The following is a 17,116-nucleotide window of genomic DNA, read 5'->3' on the forward strand; positions in this document are numbered from 1 at the left end:
AAAGCCAGTACGTGCAGTAGGATCAAAAACCCATTGCCATTGTTCTTGAGTTCTCAGTAGTCCTCATTGTCTGCTATGTTCAGTGAGTCCGGTTTTATCCCATGCTTTTTCAGACCCGGGCCAGCTGGCCTTGGTGAGTTCCTGATAGAATTTTGACAGCTAGGATTAGAGCTTAGACTTGTTCTCAACTAGCTCTTATATCTTAATCATTGTTTTTAAATCTATGTTCTATCATGTGGCATTTTACCTTCCTTTCATTCCATTTCTCTGATTTGTTTTGTGTCTCCTGGCAACTCCTCAGCATGACTAGATTTATCCTCAGTTCCTCTCTTTGCCCGGAAGCCCCATATATTCTACCTACCTAGCTACTGGCCATTTAGCTTTTTATTAAACCAATCACAGTGATACATCTTTACACAGTGTAATCAAATATATCACAACAATATTTTGGTCCAAAAGTGGCAAAATTGTGGTAGAATAAATCAGTTTTTATTAGAAGTAAGGCATACTCAATGATATGGAACCTATATTTAGTAATGCTAAAGAAGTAAAACTATAAATATGTAGGTCTAGAAGGAAGCATCTCGCTATTCTTATTCTGAAAGAATACAGCAATGTAATGACTACTAATGACATATTGCTGTACTTATAGATCAGTGACTCACTCAACCCTCATCATAAAATCCTTTTCTTGAATGAGATGAAAATTAACACATAAATTCACAACTAGACAATGTGCATTGAATAAATGACTTTGGAGAACTAGCCCTATATGTCATGTCTTCATTAAACTCCTCCCCTTGAAGCGTACAAATTTATGCAGAAGGAGGAAATGAAAACAGTATAAGATCAGAGGGAGTGGATGACTCTAAGGAAACAGCATCTTCTAGACACTGATTCACAGAAAAACTCACGGAAGAGTGAGGCAGCATGCAGAAAATCTACACAGACTAAAGTAACACAAAGTCCCATCACTGAAAATGAAAGGGTACACACAATCCAACCCCTAACCAAGAAACTATTTGCAGACACACAGAAAATCAATCAACCATGTTCTTTGGATGGCACCAATTTAAATAAAATATTAATTAATAAGAATAATTACCTCTAGTTTTTTTATCAACTTTCAGTTCTTTTTTTTGTTTGTTTGTTTTTTGTTTTTTTTTTTTTTTTCGAGACAGGGTTTCTCTGTGGTTTTGGAGCCTGTCCTGGAACTAGCTCTTGTTTGGAGAAAAATAAGGGTATCTTACATTTTATCAAATACTAATCAAATCTATATCAAAAATCAAGCAAATCTTACTGCCAATCTAAGCATGATGAACCACTAAAAGAAATTTTGCATTTTTTTTTGTTGTTGTTTACTTTTTTTGCTTGTTCTTAAAGAAGGATATGGGCTATAGAGATAACTCAGCAGTTAAAAATACCTAGTGCTCTCCCAGAAGACTCAGGATCAGGTCAAGATGGATTAGCAGGAAATAATTCTTGATATTCAAAGTTATTTTATTCCTGTCATCCACATGGTAGAAAAAGAGAAACAAATTCCATAGGCTTTACTCAAACATGTACCATAGTACATACAGTCCAATACATATGTGCATACATACTTCCTAAATAAATAAGTACAATTTAAAAAATATAAAGTTGAGTAAGAATTGAAAATTTACTATATTTTGAACATTTCATAATAAGGAAAAAATTTAAATGTAAGCAAATTCACATTACTGAAGACAAAAGACCTGGCACACATTATTGAGTAATATTATTACCCCCTAAATCTCATTGTTTTGTTTGCTTCAATTGCTTAGCTCTTTAAATAAATAAGCCATTTTTCCTTTTTTCTATCATGTTAATAAAACAAACTAGATTTAACATATAAAGATAAATGCTAATCTTAAGGTTTCTCTTGCAGTGCATTTTCTGTTTAACACATAGAGCAATTAAATAAGATGTATATAAGTAATTACAAAATGATACAAAAATGTTGTCTTAAGAAAAAACAAAAAAAATTATATCCAAACTCAGAGGTCATTCAGAAAAAGGGAGAGGAAAGTGCGTAAGACTCAGAAGTTCAGCACTCATGAGGCAGAGGCAGGTGGATCTCTGTGAGTTCAAGGCCAGCTTGGTCTACAAGAGCTAGTTCCAGGACAGGCTCCAACGCTACAGAGAAACCCTGTCTCAAAAAACCAAAAAAAAAAAAAAAAAAAAAAAGGACTCAGAAGTTGTGGCCTTCTGGACACAACAGTTTAGCTTTTCATTAAAACACACAGTGGGTGGGGCAACAAGAAGCACAAAACCAGTGCAAGAACATCCCAACCAAATCCTAGGGTGGAGAGGGGAGTTGGACATACAGCCCAAGTCTAGTCATGAAGTTATTCATAACTGCTTCCTGCAAGGAAGAGGAGACTTGGATTTTCCTGGCAAGTTGACCACTTTCCAATGAAAGGGCATATCTCCAGAAATATTTGGGAGGGAGAAATTTATCTTAATGTAGGGGAAAAAAACCTTGAAGGAAAAAAATTGGTGGATACAGAAGTGAAGGTGAATCATGGAACAGTTGGAGAAGGGGTGGATAGCATCAAAGCATATTATATGAAATTCTCAGGGAACTAAAAAAGCTTTAATTTTTTAGATAGGAAAAATACATATAATATTAGATCCTTAAGACCTTGTCACATTGACACTTTTGCTGACAATTGTTTCTAAGAGCAGTACATTTTTCTTCATTTTTTTTCTATTTTTAGAAATCAGAGTTTTCTTGTATATGGTTAGGTATGGATCTATGTGCATTCTTCTACATGTCATCATCCAGTTATGCCAGCACCATTTGTTGAAGATGCTTTCTTTTTAACATTGTACGGTTTTGCAAACAGATCCATACCTATCATCATGCACAAAACTCAACTCTAAGTAGATCAAAGACCTCAACATATATCTAGTTGCACTGAACCTGATAGAAGAGAAAGTGGGAAGTAGCTTTGAGTGCATTGGCATAGGAAACCACTTCCTAAATATAGCACCAGAAGCACAGATACTGGGAGCAACAAATAATGGGATGTCCTAAAACTGAGATGCTTCTCTAAGGCAAAAGACATTGTAAATAAGACAAAATGGCAGCCTAGAGAAAAGATCTTCACCAAACCACATCTGACAGAGGGCTAAACTCGAAGTTATATAACGTACTCAAGAAACTAGAAATCATGGGGGCTGGAGAGATGGCTCAGTGATTAAAAGCACTGGCTGCTCTTCCAAAGGTCCTGAGTTCAATTCCCAGCAACCACATGGTGGCTCACAGCCATCTATAATGAGATCTAGTACCCTCTTCTGGCCTGCAGGCACACACGAAAGGAATGTTGTATACATAATAAATAAATAATTTTTTTTAAAAGAAAGAAACTAGAAATCAAAATACCAAACAGTCCAATTTTTAAAATGGCGTACATACAGATCTAAACAGAGAATTCTCAACAGAAGAATCTCAAATGGCCAAAAGATATTTAAGAAATTGCTCAACGTTCTTAATCATCAGGGGAATGCAAATCAAAATGACTCTGAGGCACCATCTTACACCTGTCAGAATGGATAACATTAAAAATACTGATGACAGCTTACCCTGGAGAGGCTGTGGAGTAAGGGGAAACACTTCTTCACTGCTGATGGCAGTGCAAATTTGTACAGCCACTTTGGAAATCAACATGATGTTTTCTCACAAAATTTGGAATCAATGTACCCTTAAGACCCAGCCATACCATTCTTGGGCATATACCCAAAGGGTGTTCAACCATACTACAAGGACATTTGCTCAACTATATTCATAACCACATCATTCATAATAGCTGAAACCAGAAAAATAATTTAAATCCCCTTAACCAAAGAATTAATAACAAAAATGTAGAAAAATGTAGCACACTTGAACAACGGAATATTATTCAGTGGTAAAAAAAAATTGACAACATAAAATTTGCAGGCAAATTGATGGAACTAGAAAAAAATTCATCCTGAGTGAGGTAAATGGGACACAGAGAGACAAGCACAGTATGTATTAATTCTTAAGTGGATTTTACATATAAAGCAAAGGATAATCAGGCTATAATCTACAGTCCCAGAGAAGCTAGGCAATAAAGAGGACCCTAAGCAAAACACATATAGATCACCCTAGGAAGGGGAAATATATAAAATCTCCTGGTTAAACTGCTGGTGGTGGCAGTGGATGAGGAGGTTGGGTTGAGGGTTGGAAGGGGATGAAAACATGAGGGAACCAGATGGTCTAGTTGTGGGAGGACTGCAGAAGGATAGCAATGAAAGAGATATCTTGAGAGAGCAAACCATTCTGGGGTTAGGGAGAAACTTGGTGCTAGGGAAACATCCAGAAATCCACAAGGATGACCCCATTTAAGATTCCTAGCAAAAGTGGAGGCAGGGCCTTAATTGGCCTTGCCCAATAATCAGTGATCAGTCATCACAGAACCAGCAACTAATAACTGACTGAAGTAGATGCAGAGATCCACAGCCAAGCACCAGATCAATTTCCAGGAGTCCAGTAAAACAGAGCGAGGAGGGATTATATGAACAAGGGAGTGGAAAGATCATGACGGGGAAAACTACAGTGACAGCTGATCCAAGGTAGTGGGAGCTCATGGACGCATGGGGAGCGAGCATGAGACTGAACTAGTTCATCTAAATGTCAGTGACAGTTGTGTGGCTTGGTCTACTTGTGGGGGCCCCTGACAGTGGGACCAGGATTTATCCCTGGTGCATGAACTGACTATTTGGAGCCCATTACCTATGTTGGGATACCTTGTTCAGCCTCGATGCAGGGTGGGAGGGACTTGGGCCTGCCTTAACTTGATATGCCAGGCTTTGTTGACTCCCCATGGGAGGCCTTAAACTTTAGGAGCAGTGGATGGGGGTGGGGGAAAATGGGGAGCAGTGGGAGCAGGGGAGGAGAGAGGAGGGGGAACAGTAGTTGATAAGTAAAATGGAAAAAATAATTTAAAAAGTGACCTATTAAAATAATTTTCTCAGTGGCATGACAGTAAGAAAACATGCTAACAAGTTAATTGCTTAATAATTAACATTTAAACATAAATGAAAAAAATCTATGTGATTTTCCCCAATACAACGTGAAGTCATATAGACAAATTATTTCAGCATTCAGAATGGAATTTATTTTATTTTCTGAATTTCCTCCTTTTGGATCCCAGGCCAGACTGGTTTTAAATTTCAAGCAGAAATGTGTTATTTTTCAAGGTTTACATAATACAAAGCTATGCTACTCTAATGCCAAAGACATTCAAGGTATAATAAAATTATTATGCTAATGAGGACATTACTGATTAAATAATACCTGACATAAGCAAAAAGTCAACAAAAACATCAAACTTACAAAACATAATGCTGTTTAAAATGGCAGTGAAATACAATATCCCTGCAAAAAAATCCCTGATAATAGATGATACTTAAATTTGTGTGATTTTCTACTAAAATAGTTACAAGTGAAAATAAGTTCTTTGAAAGAAGTACTAATTCATCTCTATTTTTATTCTGTGAAGCCTCACTGAGACTTTTATGAACTATAGAGTCTACTGAATGAAGGAACCCAGTTCATAGTCATGAAAACGTAGCTGTTTCATGGCGACATCTCATACAGTATTCTCAAAACCATTTAGTGATAGAAAGATTAAGCTTTCCTGGTCAGTGTCATCATAGAACCTTTATCCAGCAACTGATGGAAGTAGATGCAGAGAGCCACAGCAGAGCATTGAGCTGAGCTCCCAAATTCCACTTGAAAAGTGGGAGAATGTGAGCAAAGATGTCAAGACTGTGAGGGGAATACCCACTGAAACAGCTTGCCTGAGATAATGGGAGCTCACCAACTCCGGACTGACCATGAAAGAACCAGCACAGGACAAAACTAGGTCCTCTGAATGTGGGTGACAGTTGTATGGCTGAGACAGATTGGCAGTGAAACCAGGATTTATCCCTACTGCTTGTACTGGCTTTTTGGAATCTATTCTCTTTGGAGAGATACCTTCCTCTGCCTAGATATAGTGGTAAGGTCCTTGGTCCAGTCTCAAAGCAATGTGCTAGGTTTTGCTGACTCCTCATGGTAAGCCTTACCCTCTCTGAGGAGTGGATGGGTTATAGGAATGTGGGATGAGGGGAGGGGGTGGAGGTAGCAGGAGGAGAAGAGGGAGGGGGTACTAGGATTGGTATGTAAAATGAGAAAAGATAGTTTTTTTTGAAAATAAAATAAATTTAAAAAAAGAAAGAAAGATCATTTTTTTTCTGAGTACATGCAGGAGACGTGCAAAGATACTGATACACTGATTATAATTCACCAGTTATCATTGTTAGTGCATATCTTACAACATGCACGTACCCAGGGTACTAGTCATGTCCAGATCCTCCATAAGCATCATTGGTTTTTAGTGTGTAATTAGTACAAGAAGTGGTGTGAGTGGGTGTTCCTGAAATGAAGGAGTTTCAACAAAAACCAACTGACTGATTAAAACTTCAGTGTCTGGGGAGAGAATAGGATGTTGGCAGTCCAAAGCCTAATTATAGTTAACTTGAGCTGTCTTCAACCCACTAAAGAGCCCTTCTTTTCTCCCATCCCTGAGGATATTGACCTAAGTTTCCGAAGACAAATAAAAAGTCTTAGAATGTATTTGCTTAAAGAAAAAAAAAGAAAAAGAAATAAAACCCTAGTTATTCACCAAGCAAAAGACTAAGATAACATTTGAGAGCTATAGATGAGATTTCTGTGCTGTGTGGGAACTATCCACTTAGTCTTTTTACCAATTTATTTAAAAACATCTTGATTTATTACTTCATTCTTTTACTATAAAAGCTTCTGGAAACTGAATCCATGTTGGAACATGGAAATAGGGCAACCTAAACGTCTATTTCTGGGCCATGGGCATTCATTTTTTGCTCCAGAAGAAAATATCTTTTATCCCCTGTGATGTAAGAAATGGTTTTTGCATGAACGATAGTATACAAATCTGGCATTCCTGCCTGCCTATCAGCTTTGTAACAGGATTTACCAGTTACCTAAATAGCACATTGCCGCCTGCTTCAATTTCCTGTGCATGTTCAATCTGTTGCCATTACCACAAGAAGTAAATAGAACACTTTCAGTGACATTTCTTAAACCTTCTTATAAATATTTGGCAATAGGTTCTTAGTATTACATCCATCAACACCTATTGGGAATGTCTGTCATTTGAACTAAGTCAAAGTAAGTCATCTTTAGCAGCATCATTGTCGTTAAATCTTAATCAGTCATGATAGGCTCACAGTGATAAATTCTAAGAGACTATTTGGATGGCTTTGAAAATACGTATATTAAAATTTAACTGTTCAGAGGCACACTGCTCTTCATTGTAATGTGTACACATAGAAGAATAGTCAGCAGGAATCAGGGAGAGTCTTGTCACTTCTCCTGATCTAGAGAAATCATACTTGTATTTCTGTTTGCAGATGGGCAAGCGCTGAGATCTGATAAAATGGTTTCCACCACACACTTTACCTAATTATCTTCAGTCTTCCAGAAGTGAATTATCATAAGACAGATCAGCTTTCAAAGTCATGTGTATAACTAACATAAGTGATTAGATTAAATTAAGTACTTCAAATTATCCAGTGAAACCTCAACTGGAAATAAAGTAGTTGTTTTGAACTTTAATTGCCCATGTTTGTTTTCCATGTGCAGAGTAAATAATGGGGAAAGTGGAGAAGACATTACTGAGCTAGCCTTGATTTAATGATCAAATCTTATCCTTCATTTATTAGAGATGTCAATTTAAGGACACTCTTTCATAAATATATGCATAAGCAAAATATGTATATAGTATGTACACTATATACACATCATTAGATCTTCTCATAAGCCATAAGATACTTTTAATAAAATATATTTTAATTTAAAGAATACCACTGGACTATTCTTACATAGAATTGTCTTTATAATAAAAACAGTATTGAATTCAATGAGAAAATTAGAAGAAACAAATTTTAATGAGAACTCTTGGGTGAGGGTCAAATAACTGTGATGTAAAAGTGGTAATAATTTTAAAAGGTAATATTTCTGGATGAAATGCATTGTGTTTACCAAGGCGCAGTACTATTACACTATGGATGAAGGAAATTCATGTTTCCTTCTGCACATTGTATGTCCCTGAGGGCATCGAAGCAGGGTGGATGAACCGCTGCAGCGTTGTTTAGTGTGGAGTGTGACTTAGGAGGCAATCAGTGTGCTTTGTGGATCATTACATTTAGCACTTCTGAGAAAAGGCAGGAGCTGCACCATGAGGTCTTCCTCAGGAACCATCTACCCACTCTGTTATCCTGGAAGAGAAGTCAAGAACCTCAAGGACCTGCTAAGCCATTTTTACAGTTCACTTGTGTTCAGTTTTAAGTGTCTGATTATTGGCTTTTTATTAGTTTCACAGATAAAGAGAGTCTTTGATATTATCACCGATTTTAAGCTTTATTTTAAATTCATTTATTGATTAATTGTATATTGTTACTTAACGTATAAAAGCCAGAATGATTATTCTTCCTTTAATTTTTTTAAATTATTCATTTTCTGTGTATGGGTTTTAATCTGTATGATGTCTTGGCATCACATGCATGAAGTGCCTGTGAAGAAAAGAAGGAGACAGATCTCCTGGGATAAGGAGGGTTGTGAGCTGCTGTGCTGATGATAGCAACTGAATTTTGATCTTCTAGAAAGCAGTAAGTGTTATTAACTACTTATGTGCCTCTCCAGTCCTTATGCCTTCTTTTATTAATTAGAATGCTTTTAATGGTTCAGCACTATTGGATTGCCAGAAAGATTTACCTGGTTTATGGTATGAATTTGATTATGGTTTAATAAACTGTAAAGTACTTTTGTTTTTCTCCTTTAGAACACAAAATTACTAAAAAGAAATGAGAGGCCATCATGCTTATGAATCAATATTATTATTTGTTTATTTTTCACAAAATTAAATTTGGTTATGGATTCCCTTGCCCAAATTTTTCTGGATCCCTTCTGCAACTCTACACACTGAAGTTCAAGTTTTCTGTCCCTGTCTTTCTTTCTCAAAAAAGAAAAATCAAAGTGAACAACAACAAAAAAAGACAAAAGATGACAAAACAAAACAAACTGAAATAAAATGACCCTCCAAAATATATGAATTATTGTTTGTGTTGGCCAACTACTGTTGGGTGCTTGACCAGGAGTATGGTTGATATACCCAGTGACACTCAGCAGACAAAGCTGTTTTCCCTATCCCAACAGTGATCAACTACAACTAACTTGTAGTTCAGGGGTCTGATATTTCAGCCTCTATTTGTAGTGAAATTTTTGCTTTGCTGGAGTCGAATCTCTGCAGATCTGTGTATGCTGCCTCACTTTTCTCTATGTTTGATTATACATCAGTCCTATTTTGTCTGGCATCTTGCTCTCTTACTCATGATAAACACCTAAAGAACTTATATATATATATATATATATATTTCTTTATCTCCAGTTATTTTTCTGATGTGAGCCACGAAGAGAAAAAAAATTGTCTGGATGGAAAGCAGAAGACAAAGAGAAAGGGGCTCTAAATTACTAGTATCAAGAGAACCAAATTGCCAGATACTGAAAACACCCAAGTATAAGTTAGAACAGTGAGAGAAGGGGCCAATGTCACTCATTAAGGACGAAAAACATTTGTAGAAAAGAAGTCACAAGTGACAGGAGGAAGAAGACTTAATTTTTTATTTATAGGAGAAAACCACCTCCACTTTTTGCCAATAATTTGATATATAAATGTCACAGATAATAGCAATAAATCTCTCCAAAGAAGGCATTCCTAATATAATGTCATGTCACTACTGTTGTGAGTTCTCATGGTTGATAAGGCATTTGAAAAGACAGTATCTCTAAAAGAAAACCTAAGGACTCTAATGTGACCAGAACAACTGTACACCCTCTGTGAACACTTCCTGGCATGTATTATAAATTCTGTGAATTCCTAATAGACATTGTAAAACTTGCATTGCAAACTTTGCCTAAAAGGTTTGCTTGAGCCCTCTGAGCGTTTGCTGCAGAAATTCAGTGTAACGGATGCATTTCTTACCCCAGATGAACAGTATTTTCTTCCACTCCAGAGGAGTAAGCACAAATACTATATGTACTTAAATATGTGCAAAACCCTCTTTTCTAAGAATGTATGGAAACATATGAGCAATGTAACTACATACATGGATATAGATAGAGTTTACCCATATATTCACAAATATACATGCATATATTCACAACATCAATGTCGTTAGTCACCATCACTGCTCCACCATACCCATGTTCTCCTCTTCCCTCTCCTCTTCCCTTTATACTTTCTTACCTCTCTCCCGCCTTGTATTGCCTCCAGTCGTTTCAAGCTTAAACCCTGAAAGAAAAAGTATATATAATACATAATTATACAAGAAAAAAAACTAATGATCATAAAAACACTATAGTAAGTAAAATTACTCAGGATTTAATGTTGATAAAGAAGTTCCACTTATAACTGATTTCTACAGTAGAACAAGAAAATGCAAGTCCTTAATACACACTATTGTGGAAATTCTTTATGCCAGTTTCTTTGGGGTACTGGCCTTAAGATGCAGCTTCTTGTCCGCAGACATGCTCTCTTAAAGGGAGAGAGTGTAATATAATATGTCTCTTACTTTTCTTCAAACAATCTTTCTGTTCTTTATCCTTCTGAATACCTTTTTCAGGGTTTAATTTAACCGTTTTTTGTCCCACTTGCCACTAACACCTTATTTTGTCAAATAGTTTCCCCCCTTGATTCCTCATTTTGCATACTTTCTGTGGTGATATCTGTAAGTTTATTGGCCTCATTTCCTATATTATCTAAACTTTAGCAGTGTGTAAATAGATTTATTTTATATTTTTATATACAATTGATATTACCATGAGTTCTTTCCCTTCCTCCATCACTTCACTAATTTTTTAAAATTATTATTTTATTACTTTAAAAAAACACCGATTCAAATTTTCACTCCCTCCCCTCCTCCCATTCCCTCCACATATCCTCCCCCACTATTCCTCCCTCCATTCCTAATAGAGGACTAGGCATCCTGGCCTGTGGCAAGTCCAGGGTTGAGCAAGGTATACATCCAAAGAGAACAGGATTCCAAAGAGCCAGTACATGCAGTAGAGACAAATTCCAGTGCCACTGCAAGTGGCTCATCAGTCTGCCCCAATTGTCAACTACATTCAACCTGATTGTTCCCATGCTGCTTTACTCCCAGTCCAGTTGGAGTTAGTGAGCTCCCATTAGCTCAGGCAAACTTGTTTCAGTGAGTAAACCCCTCCTTGCTCATATTCTCACTCCTTCCACTTGTCACCTGGATGGACATTGGGAGCTCAGTCCAATGCTCCAATGTGGTTCTCTGCCTCTGTTTCCATCTGTTGGAAAAAAGTTCTATGGTGATATTTAAGATAAACATCAGTCTGACTATAGAGCAAGTCCAATTCAGACAGCCTCTCCTCTATTGCTTAGGGTTTTAGCTGGGGTCTTCCTTGTGGATTTCTGGGCATTTATCTGGAGCCAGGTTTCTTGCTAACCCCATAATGGCTCCCTCAATCAAAAGATATCTCTTTCCTTGCACTTATATCTGTACTTTCTCCATCTTGACTATCCCATTCCCTCAAGTTCTCCTCAACCACCCCTTCTCCCATTCCTTTTACCCCCTTCCCCCATGCTCCCAATTTTTTCAGGTGATCTTGTCTGTTTTTGATTCCCAGGTGGATCTATATATTTTTTTCTTTGGGTTCACTTTATTACTTAGCTTCTCTAGAATCATGAACTATAGGCTGAAGTCCTTTGTTTATGGCTAATATGCACTTATGAGTGAGTACATGCCATTATTTCATTAGATGCTGAAAAAGTATTTGACAAAATCCAACACCCCTTCATAATAAAGGTCTTAAAGAAATTAGGGATATAAGGATCATATCTAAATATAATAAAAGCATATGCAACAAGCCAACAGCTAACATCAAATTAAATGAAGCGAAACTCAAAGCGATTCCACTAAAATCAGGAACAAGACAAGGCTGTCCACTCTCTCTATATCTCTTCAACATAGTTCTTGAAGTTTTAATAATAGCAATAAGACAACATAATGAGATCAAGGGGATTCAAACTGGAAATGAAAAAGTCAAACTGTTGTTATTTGCAGATGATATGATAGTGTATATAAGTGACCCCCAAAACTCTACTATAGAACTCCTAAGCTGATAAATACCTTCAGTGATGTGGCAGGATACAAGATCAACTCTAAAAAATCAGTAACCGTCCTATACACAAAAGATAAAGAAGCTTAGAGGGAAATCAGAGAAACATCATCTTGTCAGTAGCCACAAACAACATAAAAATATCTTGGAGTAACACTAACCAAGGAAGTTGAATGACCCATTTGACAAAAATTTTAAGTCTTTGAAGAAAGAAATTGAAGAAGACACCAGAAAATGAAAAGATCTCCTATGCTCTTATATAGGAAGGATTAACAGAATAAAAATGGCAATCCTACCAAAGGCAATCGATAGGCAATGCAATCCCCATCAAAATCCCAACACAATTCTTCACAGATCTTGAAAGAACAATAATCAACTTCATATGGACCAACAAAGAACCCAGGATAGCCAAAATAATCCTATACAACAAAGGAACTTCTGGAGGCATTAACATCCCTGACATTAAGCTCTATTACAGAGCTACAGTAATCAAAACAGCTTGGTATTGCCATAAAAACAGAAATGTTGACCAATGGAATCGTATTGAAGACCTTCCCAAATTTTAAAAATAATTACTTGATTGTTTTGCCATTTTTCTTTTCGAGCTCTCTTTCTATGGACTGAATTTTACAACTGCTTATAAATCTCACTTATCCGTTTTCTTTTCTCCAGTAATTCATATTGTTTGACAAATACTGTGAATTTTATAATTGCTATATTTTCCTATATTCTCTCTCCATAGAGCTAGAAGTACCTCTTGCACACTTTTAACTTCTCATGGTTCAGACTAATTTCTCTGTGGGATGATGAAAGTAAAGTTAAGAACCTAATTAGCTTTCAGTGTTAATTTCTGTTATTCCTAAAATTTAGCCCCGCACTTTCCACTTGATATTCAGGAGATCATAGATGTTAAAGGGCCCTAGCTGACAGGAACTCTGGGTATCAAGTGTGCTGGTAACACCAGCGCTTATGATGCTCTAGCAACCAGTTTCCTTGCAGTTGTTCTGCTCCAGGGGTAATGCTAGATCATATATCTTGAGAATCTCAATCAAAGACTCTACTATCAACACCAGTCATTCACGTCACCTTCAATTAGCTTAGAAGTGACATTTAAGACAAGAGGTGATTTCATGTCTAGGATATTCAATCTCCTTCCTTGCCATTTACCTACCACACAAGAGAAAACTTTGCATTCCTTGTGAGTTTTATTATTTACACGGAAGCACAATGAATTCATTCAGAAGAAAATTAATATATTTTCACTTTATTCTCTAAGACAGTTTGGCTTTCAGAAAAACAAATAAAAACATCAGTAGTCAAATTATTCATGGGTATATATTCAAATTTGTGTGCATAGTACCTTAAAACTAATATAAACAGAGAATTTTAATTGATTTGAAATATGTTTCAATATTCTTCAAGATTATAGATATAATATCTATCTAGTGTGTCTAAAGTAAATTATATTTTTAAATCCTCTGGGGAATGTGACAAGGGAAACATATTTCCCACACCCTATGCATTTTCTCACTAGAGAGTATAAACTCTTTGCATTGATCAAAATTAATCACCCAAGACCAAACCAAAATGTTATAAATTGTAGGTAGAGAGAAGAATTACCCTGAAGCAAATGTTCTGCAGTATGCTAAATTTAGGTGGTTTAGCAAGGCATAAGTAGAAAAAGCTATTAACTGAAAAAAATAGGACTTCTTACCCATATCTCCCCTGTACTCAGATGTTTGTGTCTGCACTCCTGCAACTGTGTGGGTATGAGGTTGATTGGGTGGGTGGGTGGGTGGGATAGCTGGGTATGTGTGTGATGTCAGCTGCATCAGAAAACTGGGTCTGTGAGACACCATCTCTTTTTTATGGTCAGAATCCTCTTGCAATTGCTATCATGCTAATACAGATTTTACCAGCTCTGCCAAACCCCAACATACTATCCACAATCTGTGATTTGTTAGGGTATTTTTCTGATATAGAAATAGACAGCATGCTTGTGTGGAATACACATTTTATTCCTAGTAGTGAAGATATTACTGTGTGACAATTTTTTTAGACCTACAAAGTTATGATTTAACTGAATGAAGTAAAAATTTGTTATTTAAAAGTTTATAATGCCTGTGTGACTTTTTAACATTTGGCCTCAGTGACAAGGCACAGAGAGAGACAGAGACACTGTAAATAGCTTGGGGTTCAATAGCCTCATTTGCCAGAGAAAGAAACTTGCAGCCAGGAACTTGATTTATGTTAAGTGGCAACTTCAGAATTTGAATTCAGGGCATTGGGGTTCAGATTCATAATTATCTTTGTCCAACAAAAATTTGCTAATATATCTATCATCGATTTTGCCTGAAAAGCTCTGTGGACTTTGGGAGCATTCCTGGACCACATATTCCAATTTTTGCTGCTTTGAAATTTGGAATTTTAGGCTTAATTGAGATAATCTACATGAAACACAGCACCATGCCCAGCAAGCAACTATCTACAGTGTATATTAAGCTTTTTTTCTAGTTTGAGATCCCACTGCTCTTGGCATTGTACAAATGAAGGAGTAACTCCACTACAGCTTTTAAAATAACCATTTTTTGTGTATTTTCTGTATAACAGTTTACTGACCTAGTGTTCCAGCTTGATTAATTCTATTCTTACAATCAATTTGTAGAAGGTAAAACAAAATGACCTTTTACTAAATCTTTTCTCTTTTCTTCTTTTATTTATTTTTATTGAGCTCCACATTTTCTCTACTCCCCTCCGTGCCTCTCCCCTCCCCTTCAGCCCTCTCCTAAAGCCCCCCATGCTCCCAATTTACTCAGGAAATCTTGTCTTTTTCTACTACTCATGTAGATTAGATCCATAAATGTCTCTCTTCGCGGCCTCATTGTTTTCTATGTTCTCTAGGATTGTGATTTGTGGGCTGGTTTTCTTTGTTGTATGTTTAAAAAGTGGGGGAAGGGGAGAAGAGTGGGGGGAGGGGGAGAGAAATGAGAGAGGGGAGGAGGCAGAAATTTTTTCAATAATTAAAAAAACACTTATGAGTGAGTACATATGATAATTATCTTTCTGGGTCTGGGTTACCTCACTCAAAATTATGTTTTCTAGCTTCATTCATTTGCCTGCAAAATTGAAGATGTCATTACTTTTTTCTCCGGTGTAGTACTCCCTTATGTAAATGTACATTTTCCTTATCAATCTATTCTCTTTTTGAACTATCATTTTTAGAATAAAAGCCACACTGCTTTGTACATTCATATTGTTCATCTCACTTCTCAACTGTGGTGCATGGCCCAGAAGAATCAGAGGTGTTCAATGCCTGCCTCCTCCCATCTTAGTGAAACCCTTCTTCAATAGAGATTTGGTATCTGCGTAAAAGGGTGCATTCTTGAAGGATGGTGGCAGTAATTAACCCTCTGTCTTGCTTTGCCTATCAAGAAAGTTCAAAGATGTCACATTTACTTCAGTTTAGGTTGGATCCATGGGTTTCCCTAAGAGTCTTCCTATAGCTAATTCTGAGCACCATGGCTTGTCAGTGAAGCTGATGGAAGTACTTAAGGGATTAGATAATTCCAACAAGACCTAATACCTTAGCTGTCCATCTTGGTGATTCTCTGAAGTCGAGCCTTTGGAACTTTGGATGTCAGTATTTTTCCCTATTGATTCACTAGTAGGCTTTGCATTTAGAGTTAATTATAAATTACTTTTCTGGGAAAAACTTTACACTCACAAGAAAGTTTATAATTTAATCCTTATTTGATATTTATTTTCTAGGTGTCAGTACTGAGATACATGAATTATCATGTGTTTGTTGAATTAACTTAGGAATTCAGAACATATCTTGTGGTTGCTTACCCCAACAAAAAACTCAAGAAATTACTCATATCTAATCTCTAGTCTTTCTTTAATATAAAAAGCATAGTTAAAATGCTTTCTTGCAGTCAATTTAGTGATCTTTTCCTTATATAATGTTGAGAATGTAAGTCTTAGAAAAATTTCAAAAGTATGTGCTTAAATGTTTAAACAGCTCATCACCTGATTCAAAAGTTATCTAAGGGGCTGGAGAGATGGCTCAGTGGTTAAGAGCGTTGCCTGCTCTTCCAAAGGTCTTGACTTCAATTCCCAGCAACCATATGGTGGCTCACAACCATCTGTAATGAGGTCTAGTGCCCTCTTCTGGCCTGCAGACATACACACATACAGAATATTGTATACATAATAAATAAATAAATAAATAAATAAATAAATAAATAAATAAATAAAAAATTGAAGAAAAGTTATCTAAAGACAATATGAAAAACATTGATTGGGTCAGTGGTCTCCTAGAAAGAAGCCAGTAGCCCAGTGGAAGCCTGGGTGGCCTTCCCACTTAGGAGAGAAACCCACACCGTCACCCTGTGCTGAGATGGCTCATCGCTAGAGCAGTCTTCCTCCCGGGCCGACTGGCAGCTTTGGCAGCTCTATGACCCTGCGGCATCTTCCCTGGGCGCCTCTGCTAAGCACTGAGGTTGCTTTGTGATCCATTCTCCCCTCACTGCTGCTAACTGACTACCTCCGAATGCGTGTTGGTATTTTTTAGCACCTGATACACACATCAAAGTGGTACAGTTTACTTCTTACCCATAATGCTATCTAAAAATTGTCTTCCCACCCCCACCTTGGAATCACTGAAAAGCCTCCATTGTTTTTTTTTGTTTTTTTTTTTAATTTATTTATTTATTGAGGATTTCCGCCTCCTCCCCGTCACTGCCTCCCATTTCCCTTCCCCTCCCCCGATCAAGTCCCTCCCCCTCCTCAGCTCGCAAAGCAATCAGGGTTCCCTGACCTGTGGGAAGTCCAAGGACC

General features: G+C 36.8%; 1 protein-coding gene across 1 annotated transcript in view; it reads right to left on the minus strand.

The window, feature by feature from the left end:
* Ccser1 (coiled-coil serine rich protein 1) overlaps nt 1-17,116 on the minus strand; it is a 949,444-nt gene that overhangs the window by 354,589 nt on the left and 577,739 nt on the right. Inside the window, exon 9 of the mRNA XM_013351266.2 lies at nt 10,377-10,421. Coding sequence (XP_013206720.2) covers nt 10,377-10,421 — 45 coding nt within the window. The remainder of the gene's footprint in view (nt 1-10,376; nt 10,422-17,116) is intronic.

Source organism: Microtus ochrogaster, linkage group LG3, assembly GCF_000317375.1.
Source record: "Microtus ochrogaster isolate Prairie Vole_2 linkage group LG3, MicOch1.0, whole genome shotgun sequence".
Lineage (NCBI taxonomy): Eukaryota > Metazoa > Chordata > Mammalia > Rodentia > Cricetidae > Microtus > Microtus ochrogaster.